The sequence below is a fragment of the Penicillium riverlandense genome, assembly GCF_028828495.1.
Source record: "Penicillium riverlandense strain IBT 135883 chromosome Unknown utg000003l_segment0_segment0, whole genome shotgun sequence".
Taxonomy (NCBI): domain Eukaryota; kingdom Fungi; phylum Ascomycota; class Eurotiomycetes; order Eurotiales; family Aspergillaceae; genus Penicillium; species Penicillium riverlandense.
The window spans coordinates 5,829,856-5,843,419 of NW_026643196.1; the positions used below are offsets into that span (position 1 = coordinate 5,829,856).

At 52.7% G+C, this 13,564-nt stretch overlaps 4 protein-coding genes across 4 annotated transcripts; 3 read left to right on the forward strand and 1 right to left on the reverse strand.

Moving 5' to 3' along the window:
* Positions 1-293: 293 nt before the first annotated feature.
* On the forward strand, positions 294-5,026 carry N7474_006016 (putative glycogen debranching enzyme Gdb1; the record flags this gene model as incomplete). The annotated part of the gene is made up of 3 exons (XM_057197431.1): positions 294-511; positions 573-4,896; positions 4,949-5,026. 3 exons carry the CDS (start codon positions 294-296, stop codon positions 5,024-5,026), a joined length of 4,620 nt encoding a protein of 1,539 aa, XP_057054827.1.
* Positions 5,027-5,737: 711 nt separating this feature from the next.
* N7474_006017 (putative DUF221 domain protein) lies at positions 5,738-8,391 on the forward strand (the record flags this gene model as incomplete). Its single annotated transcript, XM_057197432.1, has 4 exons — positions 5,738-5,902; positions 5,951-6,115; positions 6,165-7,347; positions 7,397-8,391. 4 exons carry the CDS (start codon positions 5,738-5,740, stop codon positions 8,389-8,391), a joined length of 2,508 nt encoding a protein of 835 aa, XP_057054828.1.
* A 984-nt stretch (positions 8,392-9,375) lies between these two features.
* Positions 9,376-11,664, forward strand: N7474_006018 (F-box protein; the record flags this gene model as incomplete). The annotated part of the gene is made up of 1 exon (XM_057197433.1): positions 9,376-11,664. The coding sequence occupies one exon, from the start codon at positions 9,376-9,378 to the stop codon at positions 11,662-11,664; it is 2,289 nt and encodes a 762-aa protein (XP_057054829.1).
* Positions 11,665-12,049: 385 nt separating this feature from the next.
* Positions 12,050-13,347, reverse strand: N7474_006019 (3-deoxy-7-phosphoheptulonate synthase; the record flags this gene model as incomplete). The annotated part of the gene is made up of 3 exons (XM_057197434.1): positions 12,050-12,210; positions 12,269-13,225; positions 13,287-13,347. The coding sequence occupies 3 exons, from the start codon at positions 13,345-13,347 to the stop codon at positions 12,050-12,052; spliced, it is 1,179 nt and encodes a 392-aa protein (XP_057054830.1).
* Positions 13,348-13,564: the final 217 nt, after the last annotated feature.

Here is a 13,564-nt window from a genome sequence, read left to right on the forward strand (position 1 = left end):
TGGCGGCCATGATATTATGCCTGTCGATCTATAGATAGCTCTCGTCCGTGCGTCCATGATGTCACCGGCTGGCCAGATCCATCCAGGAACTAGAGGGGGGAAAATCACTTCTTCGCCCCTCCCAAAGTCTTCCTTCCTTCGTGCTCTGCTCTCTACCTTTTGAATTGATTCATTCTTTCTGCCACGCGCGGTCTTCCATAAGCCCTGCCCACGCTGGTGATCTCCAATCCCAGTTGTGAACGCCGAGGCTGTTAGTTTCGCCCAACGCTTCTTCGCTACAGTCGGACTGCACCATGGGCCCGTTCCGTCAGGTTTACCTGCTTCCATTGAAGGATGATGGCTCTCCCGATGTGCCGGGAGGCTATATCTACCTCCCACCCCCGACCGACCCGCACTACGTGCTCCGGTTCATCATCGAGGGCACCAGCTCGATCTGCCGACAAGGCAGTCTCTGGGTGAACATCCCTGAAAAGGGCAAGGCATTCGACCGCCATTCGTTCAGGGAGTACAGGTACATCCTCCATTAGTCCCACTGGCGTGATGAGACATCGTGGTTGCTGAGACGCTAGTAGATTGCAGCCCGATTTCAGCAAGAACATCCAAGTCGACATCCCCGTCCCTTGCGCGGGCGCGTTCGCCTTCTATACGACCTTTGTGCCGCTACCAGAGTTCTCGGTCGACCGTGTGCCTACCCCGGAACCGACTCAGACGCCTGTTCACTACATCGATGTGTCGCCAAAGCTGACTCTGCGCGGAAATGACCTTCCTCTTAATGCGCTCTCTATTTTCTCGGTTCTTTCAAAGTTCATGGGCCAGTATCCGACCGACTGGGATAAACATCTCCATGGAATCAGCCAACGGAACTACAATATGGTCCATTTCACGCCTTTGATGCAGCGGGGAGCCTCCAATTCGCCATATAGCATATTCGATCAGCTGTCGTTCGACCCTGAGCTGTTTCCCAATGGAGAGAAAGATGTATCATCGTTGGTGTCACGGATGGAATCCGAATATGGCCTCTTGACGTTGACCGACGTTGTTTGGAACCACACTGCGAATAATAGCAAATGGCTGGAAGAACACCCAGAGTCCGGGTATAGCTTGGAGACGGCTCCGTGGCTGGAATCGGCCCTGGAGCTGGACACAGCGCTGCTCAAGTTCGGCGAGGAGCTGGAAAGCCTGGGTCTGCCAACGGAGTTCAAGACAGAGGATGATCTGGTGAAGGTCATGAATGTATTGCGGAACAAAGTAATCGATGGGCTTCGTCTGTGGGAGTTCTACACAATCAACCCTAAGACCGAAACAAAGAAGATTCTTGACGCTTGGTCCAGTGCCAAAGTCGATCTCGCAAACCCACAGTGGAAGCAGCTTGACCCCGAGCAGTTCAAGGCAGGTACACTGAAACAGCAAGCCGATGTGACCCGCGAGCATGGAATTCCGACATCGAAGCAGCTCCTTGGGAGATTCTCTCGTCAGGTGGATCCCGAATTTGGCGCAGCAATTCTGACTATACTCTTCGGTCGTTACGACGCGTCGGGCTCAGACCTTCCAGGAGTTGAAACATCTCTGCTGAAGCTACTGGATGAAGTCAATCTGCCCTTCTACAAGGAGTTCGATACGGACGTGGAGGAAATAATGGATCAACTTTTCAATCGCATTAAGTACCTCCGGATCGACGATCATGGCCCCAGGATGGGTGCCGTCACCAAAGATTCTCCTTTGATCGAGACCTACTTCACTCGTCTCCCTAGCAATGAAACGACCAAGAAGCACAGTCCCAGATCTCTTGCTCTGGTAAACAATGGCTGGATCTGGAACGCCGACGCGATGCGCGACAACGCTGGGCCCGATTCCAAGGCGTACCTACGCCGGGAGGTTATTGTGTGGGGAGACTGTGTCAAGCTGAGATATGGCAACTCGCCCAAGGATAGTCCATTCCTCTGGGACTTCATGACACGATATACTCAGTTGATGGCTAAATACTTCTCCGGGTTCCGAATTGACAACTGCCATTCAACACCCATGGTGGTCGCGGAATACTTGCTTGACGAAGCACGGAAAGTGAGGCCTGATTTGACTGTCTTCGCGGAGCTCTTTACTGGCTCGGAAGAGGCTGATTATGTGTTCGTCAAACGTCTCGGAATTAATGCGCTCATCCGAGAGGCAATGCAGGCCTGGAGCACAGCAGAGCTCAGTCGTCTGGTCCATCGACACGGTGGTCGTCCCATAGGAAGCTTTGATATGGATCTGCCGTCTGGTAGCAGCCACGCTATTGCGTCTGCTGGGACGGGGCTTGCTGATGAGCAAATCATGCACATTCGACCGTGTCCTGTGCAAGCACTCTTCATGGACTGCACCCATGACAATGAAGTACCCGCCCAGAAACGCGAAGCAAGGGACACACTGCCGAATGCCGCTCTCGTTGCCATGTGTGCTTCTGCGGTTGGCAGTGTGATGGGGTATGATGAGATATATCCCAAGCTAGTCGATCTTGTCCATGAAAAACGGCAATATGCATCCAAATTTTCCGAAGTGGACAAACTGCAAGCTGGTTCTGGCGAAGGAGGTATCGGGGGAGTCAAGAAGCTGTTGAATGAACTGCACACCATGATGGGTGTGGAGGGCTATGATGAAACCCATATCCATCATGATGGCGAATTCATCACCGTTCACCGGGTTCATCCGAAGACCCGAAAGGGAGTCTTCCTGATTGCACATACCGCGTTCCCGGGCAACGATAGCGGTAAAATGTTACCCCCAACTCATATTACCGGAACCCGGGCGAAACACATTGGATCGTGGATACTGGACGTCAATGCGGACGAGGACACGAAGGAGAAGGTTCTGGCCGACGAAAAGTACCTAAAGGGTCTTCCTAGCCGCACTAACGAGGTCGAGGCTACCAAGATTGAAGAGAACGGCAATGATGTTACCATTTCGGTGCTAGGCACTCTTGCCCCGGGTGCTATTGCTCTCTTTGAGACCTGGATTCCTGGAACGGAGCATGCTGCGGGTTTGGACAACTACCTCGCAAGTGGTGCTGATGAGGCATTTTCGAAGCTAAACTTGATCGACTTGAACTTTGTGCTCTATCGGTGTGAGGCCGAAGAGAGGGATTCTAGTGGCGGCCAGGACGGGGTGTATAGCATTCCAGAACATGGACCGCTTGTCTACGCTGGACTCCAGGGTTGGTGGAGCGTTCTTGAAGATATAATCAAGTACAACCAGCTCGCACACCCTCTTTGCGAACATCTGCGACAAGGGCAGTGGGCTTTGGATTATGTGGTTGGGCGCATGGAAAAGGTGGCCACTAAGGAAGGATATGTTGCCTTGCACCAACCTGCTGTCTGGTTGCGAGAGCGATTTGATGCCGTCCGCGGATTGCCTAGCTTCTTGCTCCCGAGATACTTCGCCATCATTTTGCAGATTGCTTACAACGCTGCGTGGAAGAGAAGCATCCACCAATTGAGCGACAACGTGCGACACGGTCAAGAATTCATTCACCAGTTGGCAATGGTCAGTGTCCAACAAACGGGTTATGTGAACTCGGCGTCGTTGTGGCCTACCAAACACGTTCCGAGTCTGGCAGCAGGACTGCCCCATTTTGCTGTTGATTGGGCACGGTGCTGGGGCCGAGATGTCTTTATCTCCATCCGCGGCCTCTTCCTTTGCACTGGGCGCTTCGTCGATGCTAAGGAACATATTCTCGCCTTTGCCAGTGTGCTCAAACATGGCATGATCCCGAATTTGCTGAGCAGCGGCAAGCTACCCCGGTACAATTCCCGGGATTCAGTCTGGTTCTTCTTACAGGCCATTCAGGATTACACAAAGATGGCACCAAATGGCATTGAGATCTTGCAAGAGAAGGTCCCACGACGATTCTTGCCATATGATGATACATGGTTCCCATTCGACGACCCGCGAGCTTATTCCCAGTCCCCAACGCTCCTGGAATGTATCCAAGAGGTGTTTCAGAGACACGCCCATGGCATGTCCTTTCGGGAATACAATGCAGGCCCAGACCTCGATGTTCAGATGAAGTCTGAAGGGTTCCAGATCGATATCAAGGTGGATTGGGATACCGGTATTATCTTTGGTGGCAATCAAGACAACTGTGGTACCTGGCAAGACAAGATGGGAGAGAGTGAGAAGGCTGGAAACAAGGGTGTACCCGGAACTCCTCGCGATGGTGCTGCCATTGAGATCACCGGTCTTGTCTTCAGCGCTCTCCGCTGGGTTTCCGAGCTGCACGATTCCAACCTCTATCCGCACAAAGGCGTCGACATTGGTAACGGCAACTCCATTACCTTTACTGAGTGGGCCAATAAGATCCTGGATAATTTCGAGCGCTGCTACCATATCCCTGTCGACTCCCAGCAAGATAGTCACTATGATGTCGACCCTGCGATCATCAACCGCCGAGGCATCTACAAAGATTTGTACAAATCCGGAAAGCCCTTCGAGGACTACCAGCTCCGCTCGAACTTCCCCATTGCGATGTCTGTAGCACCCTCGCTTTTCAACCCAGACCGCGCGCTCAAAGCTCTCGCAATTGCAGAGCCTGCTATTCTCGGCCCTGTCGGCATGGCGACATTAGACCCGTCGGACATGAATTATCGGCCGAACTACAATAACTCCGAGGACTCGACCGACTTCGCCACTTCCAAGGGACGCAACTATCACCAAGGTCCGGAGTGGGTCTGGCAGCGCGGTTACTTCCTACGTGCATTCCTATACTTTGATCTCAAGAGCCGCCGAAATACTCCCGAGGAGCGCACCGAGGCATTCCAGCAGGTCACTCGACGACTTGATGGCTGCAAGAAGGCTTTACGAGAAAGCCCGTGGAAGGGCTTGACGGAGCTGACCAACAAGAATGGAGAGCATTGCGCTGATTCGGTGAGTTGATATTAAACGATGTGATAATTACATTGCTAACGTGTTGTTCTAGTCGCCCACTCAGGCCTGGTCTGCGGGCTGCCTACTTGATTTATACTACGATGCTTCCAAACATGCCAAGCTTGCATAAAATACATACCTACATCTTTGACGCAGACATGATGTTTTATGAGTTGCACTTTGCATACCCTGCATTATATACACGATTTCTGAAGTCTTCCTGTTGTTGCATTTGAATTAGAATATATTGTTTGTTAAATATGGGTATTCTCTCCTCCGTAGATGTCCTTCATGCCCAATATTGAAGATTTACAGTGCTAGCTGCCAAGTAACAGTTCGTGATCAATGCAAGGACCGACCTACTTTCAGCTTCCGCCGACGACATGCATCACATGTCCTGACCGTCGATACTTTTCTCGGTGCCTCCATCATTACTGACCGACTAGCTGATTATAGAAATGAAAGTAATACGGAGGCTAACCCCGGGTCATGCGCACGCACCCGGCTTATGCTATGCTGATGACTCAGCAGATGCAAGCATAATATCGAATCCTTCCTTCGACACCGCTAAAATAAAAAAAAGGGAGACAGCGCATACCACTCTCGGCATTTGGTTATTTTCTTCGGCTGGCAGTGCCTACAGACTCGGAACTCGATATTCCTCTTGAAACTCTGTCGCCTGTGCAGTTGTTCTATCCCTTCCATCTTCTCTTTATCCCCCCTGACGTCAGTTGTTTTGCTTCAACGGTCCCGAGCAGCGCATGCCCTGATGTATCGGTAGCGCACACGACCCTTCAACACGACAGTTTCTCGGGGTTTGAGCACCTTCTGACCTGGAGCCATGTCTCTAACGGCATCCGCGGTTGCTCCGCTGGTCACCGTGCTTGCCAACAACTCCGGCGATGGACGACAGAATCGGTGGAAGGATCAGACAGACGGCCGCGATCTGTACACGCAGTTCTCGATCAGTCTGGCACTGGGCCTAGGCGCCTTTCTCTCATTCTGTGTATGTTCGATCCCTTTCTGAGCGTCAACTGTCGCTGACTGGTCACAGTTTCTGCGACCAAAGTGGTCAGAGCTCTATGCGGCGCGACGACGGCAGCGCAATGCCGCTTCCCGGTTACCGGAGCTTCCGAATAGCTTCTTTGGCTGGGTACCCATCGTGCATCGCATTACAGAGGATGAAGTCCTGGCGTCTGCTGGCCTGGATGCATATGTGGTAGGTGCACCTGTTTATGTCCCGCGAAACGCTGTGCTAAGTGCTATAGCTACTATCCTTCTTCAAATTCGCCATTCGGTTCCTCTCAGCGGTTTTCTTCTTCGGTCTCGCCGTCATTCTACCGTTACACTACAAATACGAAGGCCTGTACGGGATTCCTGGGTGGGATAAGGATGGGCCACCGCACAACGCGACCATGTTTGCGACGGCCAAGGATAAAGACAAGGACAAGCTTAAATCAGCTCCGCCGTATCTCTGGATCTACGTGCTGTTCACGTACGTCTTCACTGGGTTGGCTATCTACTTGCTTCTTCAAGAGACGAACAAAATCATTCGCACCCGACAGATCTATCTCGCCAATCAGACCAGCACGACCGACCGCACCGTTCGATTGTCTGGCATCCCACGAGATTTACTGTCCGAGGAGAAGGTTAAGGATTTTGTGGAAGGTTTGAACATTGGCAAGGTTGAGAGTATCACGCTATGCCGGAACTGGCGGGAGCTAGACAAGTTGGTCGACGAGCGGATGAACATTCTTCGAAGCTTGGAGCAGGCTTGGACGAAACATTTGGGTTACAAAAGATCACAAAGTGATGGGAACACCCTACGCTTGATGAACCAGGGTGGACCAGATCTCCTCAATGACGATGATGAGCGGTCCCAGCTGCTCTCCGGTGCAGACCGAGATCACGTTTCTGGATACTCTCAAGAACGACCAAAAGCTCGCATCTGGTACGGTCCGTTCAAGCTTCGATTCCGGATGGTGGATGCGATCGACTACTACGAGGAGAAGCTACGGAAGACCGATGAACACATCCTACAAGCGCGCCAAAATGAGTATCGTCCCACCGAGATTGCCTTCGTGACCATGGAATCCATCGCTGCCTCTCAGATGTTGGTGCAAGCCATCCTCGACCCGCACCCTATGCAGATGTTTGCGCGGCTTGCCCCGGCTCCGGCCGATGTGATCTGGAAAAACACCTACCTGTCCCGCTTGCGCCGCATGGCGCAGTCGTGGTCGATCACTCTTGTGATTGGGTTTCTCACCATATTTTGGTCGGTTCTCTTGATTCCATTTGCCTATGTGCTGGAATTTGAGACTCTCCATAAAGTGTTTCCCAGTCTGGCCGATGCCCTGGCTCTCCATCCACTTCTGAAGTCCTTGGTTCAAACTGGTCTACCAACATTGGGTCTCTCGCTGTTGACCGTCGCTGTTCCGTACCTATATGAATGTGAGTGTGAACTCCACATGTGACTGACAAAGACTAACCTCTTTCTCAGGGCTCTCCAATAACCAAGGAATGATGTCCCGGGGCGATGTGGAGTTGTCTCTCATTTCGAAAAATTTCTTCTTCACCTTCTTCAACCTCTTCCTTGTCTTCACCGTTTTCAGTACGGCTAGCTCCTTCTACGGATTCTGGGAGAATTTTCGCGATGCGTTTAAAGATGCTACCACGATCGCTTCTGCACTGGCACGGTCTCTGGAGGGCCTCTCACCATTCTACATTAATCTCTTAATCCTGCAGGGTATCGGACTTTTCCCATTTCGGCTGTTGGAGTTCGGGAGTCTGTTCTTATATCCAATCCGCTACCTCTTCGCGCGAACGCCGCGGGAATACGCGGAGCTCTCCACCCCGCCGACGTTCAGTTACGGCTTCTCGATCCCGCAGACGATTCTCGTTCTGATCATCTGCATCGTGTACAGCGTGTTCCCTAGCTCCTGGCTGATCTGCCTCTGCGGCCTGGTCTACTTCACCATCGGCGGCTTCATCTACAAATACCAGCTCCTGTACGCCATGGACCACCAGCAGCATTCCACGGGCCGCGCCTGGCCGATGATTTGCAACCGTCTGTTCATTGGGCTGGTGGTCTATCAACTCGCCATGATCGGTGTTTTGGCTTTGCGATTGGCCATCACCCGCTCGCTACTTCTCGTGCCTCTGCTGGTCTTTACCGTGTGGTTTACCTACTGGTTCGCGCGCACATACGAGCCACTCATGAAATTCATCGCCCTCAAAAGTATCAATCGTGACCATATCGGTGGCGAACTCTCCCCCTCGCCTTCTGCGATCATGTCGCCGTCCGGTCTCGACCGCGATGCTCTCCCGATGCACATCGCGGGCCAGGAGCTCGAGCTGCGGTTCAAGAAGTATGTGAACCCAAGTCTTCTGGTGCCGCTGCGTTCGGCTTGGCTTCCAGGTCGGAACCCGAATCAGAATAATGGCAATGGCAATGGAGCGTCGGTACTCGGGTTCCACCAACTGTCATCGAATTGATGGCCCTGGCCTGCTGGGATTTTGGGGTATAGCTCTTCCTGATTTTCAGGCGTCAATCTTTTTTTTCTTCACGATGTACGACCTGTTGATAACTCTGCGATCATAATTTGTCTATACTGTCGAGGTTAATAATTTGTAGGTAATCACCATTCGTTTTTCCATAGACCATCGGATCTCTTGTTGTAGATTTGCCTCATCCGGCGGATCGAGATCGGACACATTCCGATGAAACTCTCTAGCTGTGTACAATACAGAAGGTCGTCTGCATCCGGCACGAGTGTCGCGTGGCCCACATTCTTGAGCGCTGGAATGTCGGTAAGTGCACCATTATGTACACTCCAATGGTTTCACCGTCCTACTATACGCGTTGGTTGCCTCCATTCCCATCGCCACCCCTCATCCATGGTCCAACCCGCCAAAACTCAGTGACTCCCGTCACACATCTTTGCCTTTAACTCGGTGGCAATCGCTTGCTGGCTGATTCTCGGGATGGCAAAACAAGCGATCAGAGTATATGATGGTCGTGTGCCCGACGCCTTCTTTGTCTCTTCGCTCATCGACTTTCCAACTTCATCCTTCCCGCTTTCAGAGGCACGCCGACTGGAACTATACAACCACCCACATTTCGGTGAGATCGTTACATACAGCCCGTCCACATCTCACATACCATTACATACCATGGTCAGTGGGAATTCGATCGACTAGACAAGCGCCGATCTCCCGACTGTCTGTCACTTTTAGCAACATCACCAGTTCATCGCTTCGATCATTTCGTCACTCGGTCGAATCCTTCTAAAACTAGGAAAGTGCATCCTGCCAGATATACTTCGCCTCGTTAGGGATCAAGAATAAATCGAGCCCTTTGTCGACGACTCGCCCCCTCGGAGCATGTTTTAATGGAACTGTAATAATATCCACGGGGACTACTTGAATTCGTTTCGTGGTGCTTGTGGAGTTAGTTACGGCCTTGCTTGTTCGACCGAGATGCCATCGACGAGATCGCTTAGCCACGGCTATGCTGGGCGTCGACCGAAAAATGACGAAGTTGTCACAGAGACAAGTCTCGATTGTGCTACATCAATTGTTCCTGCTGTGATAGCCAACTCTCCCACTTTGTCTGCGCAATACAGTGATAATGCCATTCCTCATGGCGCAGATCGATCGCCCCCCTCAGCGGCCAATATCGCCCCACCAGAGATTCTCCTTCAGATCTTCTCGATGCTGACACCGCGTGACTATGACAATGCACGTCGAACATGCTCGCAATGGTTGCGCGTGAGCCTGAATCGCAACCTGCTAGAGCGTATGTTGAAGCGGGCTGGGTGGTGGGATGCATGGCAGAATGACTGTGCAAAGCAGCGCACATTGAAGCAAGAAACCGGCGAGAGCGAAGTATGGCGCATGAGCCGGCGCTTTGCGACCGAGTGTCTTTTATCGGGTCGGAAAGCCAATGTTGAGAAGCCAGGCTTCTTGATCACCTCCACGGTGGATTTCTCTCCGCTCTCTCAGGGATCGACAGTCGCGAAGACGCGTGGGAATGCGTCTCATGCTTTACAGACATCATACAGTGTGAGAGAGGCAAACCCAGGACTGTCGACATTCAGCGTCAGCAGCTGCGGCAACTATCTGCTCGTTACTACCGGGTGCATGATCTATGTCTACCGCCTGCACTCCAGAAAAGCCAGGCGTATGGCTTCAGCCAATATGGCAGACACTGACGTGGAGCCCATATCCAGAATTGAATGCCCCTTTGAAGTTCTCTCTGCTACGGTGGACACTAGCACGCCCAAATTTGTTGTCGCTGCCATACTACGAAACCGTGTTGGAATGGTTTGTGATCTAAACGTATTCCAACATACGGACGAGAGAGTTACTTCTCAGTCAAAGGTGCCGCGCAGTCACCAGATGCCCACACTCAACCCTACGTCTCGTCGGTATCATTACAATGTGTGCTCATCCGATCATCCACCTCGGACCGTTGCAGTTTGTCCTGGGCGCCGATGCGTGGCGTTTGGCAGCTCCTCCGGCGTCGAATTACACTGGATAGACGAGACCAACCATAAGGACCAGCGGAAGCATTTCCCCATGTCACAACCCTCAGAAATTGTGCATTTCCTGCCAAATCGGCCTGAGACACCTATGGAACTACGGCTGATATCGTCTTTGGCTGGCCCGGGGCTTCACGAGTGCGCCTGCTTGCACTCGCCATTCCCGGACCATCCCAAAAAGTGCCAGTTTCATCTTCTGGCGGATGTCCAGTCATTCACTCGCAAGCCACCCGCCAATTCGTCTAGTCTGAGTCTTGTACGGGCCACGCATTGTCACCATTATCGGGCGGTTCCCATCAATGACGGTTTCCACATCATGTTCATCGAACCTCGTACCGGTCTACTCTGCATTGGATCAGATGCACCAATCGGTGGCCCTACCAGTCTAACCCGAGCCTTCGTCTGCGTGCCTCCGTTCGGCAAAGACCCAGCAGATATCAATAAGGAGGCTCGTGTGCCGACCATCTTCGCTGCAGGGTCAGACTTGAACTGGGGGTTGCGAGTAGTGGCCGCGTACCAAGACCGCATCGTCCTGTACACAGTTCCCCTGGATGTATTTAACGTCATCCGCAAGGAGCGCGAGCGACAAGGGGACGGTGTCATGGGCGACAGCGATCTCGCCCGCGACTGGTTCGTGGACTCGGAGCGATCCCGCAAGCGGCGCGAGAGTCTGGTGCAGAACCAGAACGGCGACTGGGAGTTCCTGCTGAGTGTCAGCTACAGACCTACAGCAATGATGTGGCCGTTCAAGATATATGGCAAAGAGATCGGCAGTGTGGATAACCTCGTGGAACTGGCCCTGCAATCTTCTAACGGCAGTGTTCGCGTCTGGGCTTTCAGCGCCTCAGGAGAAGCTAGCATCTTCGATGTCGACACCTTCACTACTAGCACACAGGATCTTGCCACGGTCCCTTGCAAGTCCCTTACACTCGGTCCCGACGGCAGTCTGAAATCAGCTCGCTTAGTCGACCGCACCGACTCGGGTGTGTTGCCTCTACGATCATGTCGCAAACGCAAGTCGGGTGAACTGCACGACACCTTCGCCAGTCGTTATGGACCTGGTCGCCGGATGTCTAATCTGACACATGACATTCAGACTATCAGAGATGGAAAGGCCGGTAACGCATCCCTCCGCCGTCCCTCATTCGCTGCTTGTATTGTGGATTTTAAGATCCCTGAACTAGGATCGGGAGAGGGTGTGTGGAGGGAGAGCAGTCGTGCTTAGGAGCTGTTCTCGGCCATCATCTTGCCAATCTTATCATCTATTTACCCTTTTTCATACCTTTCCCTTCGCATGGCGCACGGTGGTCTTTGTTGCATTTCTGAGCATATGTATATTCATGTCTCTCCTAAAATATAATGCATGCTATATTTGGATCAATTTAAATCTCATCTTTACACAAGAACGGTGTTGCCAAGGTGCCAACAAAGACTGGGAGCTGGAGCAGTGTCAATATCCAGGAGCAAGCTACTAAACTACTAGTTTGGGAGAGGCTGGTTAGCAGTTATCACGGACAGATAATGAATGGGTAAATCTTCGGGTATATATGTCCATTGACAAACTTTTGTTTCTAACCCAGAATACATATAAACAGTCATTAGAAATGAATCTAGTTGGACCCATTGGCCGCCAGTTTCTGTCTCCGGGAACGCACAGCCTGCGCCAGATTCTCGAGCACGGATTCGGTATCCGCCCAATTGATACAAGCATCTGTGATACTCACGCCGTACTTGAGGCCGGCCTTGCCCTCTGGCGGAACCTTCTGATTGCCTAAACACAGAGTTAGGGATGATGTTTATAATGGCCAGAACGAAACTAGGAAACGCACCCTCATTGATGTTGCTCTCAATCATGACGCCCATAATAGCCGTCTCACCAGCCGCGATCTGCTCGCCCAGCACGGCAGCCACCTTGGGCTGGTTCTTGTGGTTCTTCTCCGAGTTACCGTGGCTGCAGTCGACCATTAGACGTGGTGTCAGGCCCTTGGAAACCAGCTTCTCCTTGGCGTCCTTGATGCTGGCTGCGTCGTAGTTAGGGCCCTTCGTGCCACCGCGCAGGATGACGAAGCAGTCCGGGTTGCCAACGGTGCCGACAATGGACACCACGCCGGGCTTAGTGACAGACAAGAAGTGGTGGGGGTGTCTGACAGCGCCAATGGCATCAACGGCCACGCCTAGTGAGCCGTCTGTGCCGTTCTTGAATCCTACGGGGAACGACAGACCAGATGACAGCTCCCGGTGCACCTGCGACTCGGTGGTGCGGGCACCGACTGCGCCAACGGACAGACAGTCCGAAATGAACTGCGGGGAGATGGTATCCAGCATCTCGCTGGCAATCGGCATGCCCTTGTTGGTCAGGTCGACGAACAGCTGGCGCGAGATGCGCAGTCCCTTGTTGATCTTGAAGCTATTGTCGATATCCGGGTCATTGATGAGACCCTTCCACCCAACCGTCGTGCGCGGCTTCTCGAGGTACGAGCGCATGACAATCAGCAGGTCATCCGCGTACTTCTCCTTCATCTTCATCAGGCGGTCGCAGTACTCCAGCGCCATTTCTGGGTCGTGGATCGAGCAGGGTCCAATGACCACCATCAGGCGCTGGCGCTCTGTATCTGTGCCGTGGACCACAGCGACGGCCTCGTCACGGCCCTGTAGCACCGTTTCCCGCGACTTGTCTGTCAAAGCGATCTCATGCTGGAGGAGGTTGGGCGGGGTGAGCGGGTTGTAGCCGCGAACTGTGCGGGCGAGGTCAGTCTTGGAAGCGGGAACGGCTCGTGGCGATCGGGCTTACTGCGCGAGTCTTCAAGATGGCTGGTATTTCCCACATTGGGGTTCTCAATGAAGAACTGCGTCGTTTGGCGTCAGTTCTGGCCGTCATCCGGTCATGGAGGGGCTGACTCACCGACATGGCGGGGCAGACTCGAGGGAGTCGAGGAATTGCGTCCAGGGGATCGAAGGAAGGCAATTGATTCGGAAGGGAAGAATGATCCTACACGAACCGGGAGAGATCGAACCAGAAGAAATGAGTCACGGTCAATTGCAAACGCGGCGGCGAAAAAAAAAAAAAAGAAGTATGAAATGTCCACCGGACCCACGTGATCGACCTCGGGGCGACCGGTCAATCA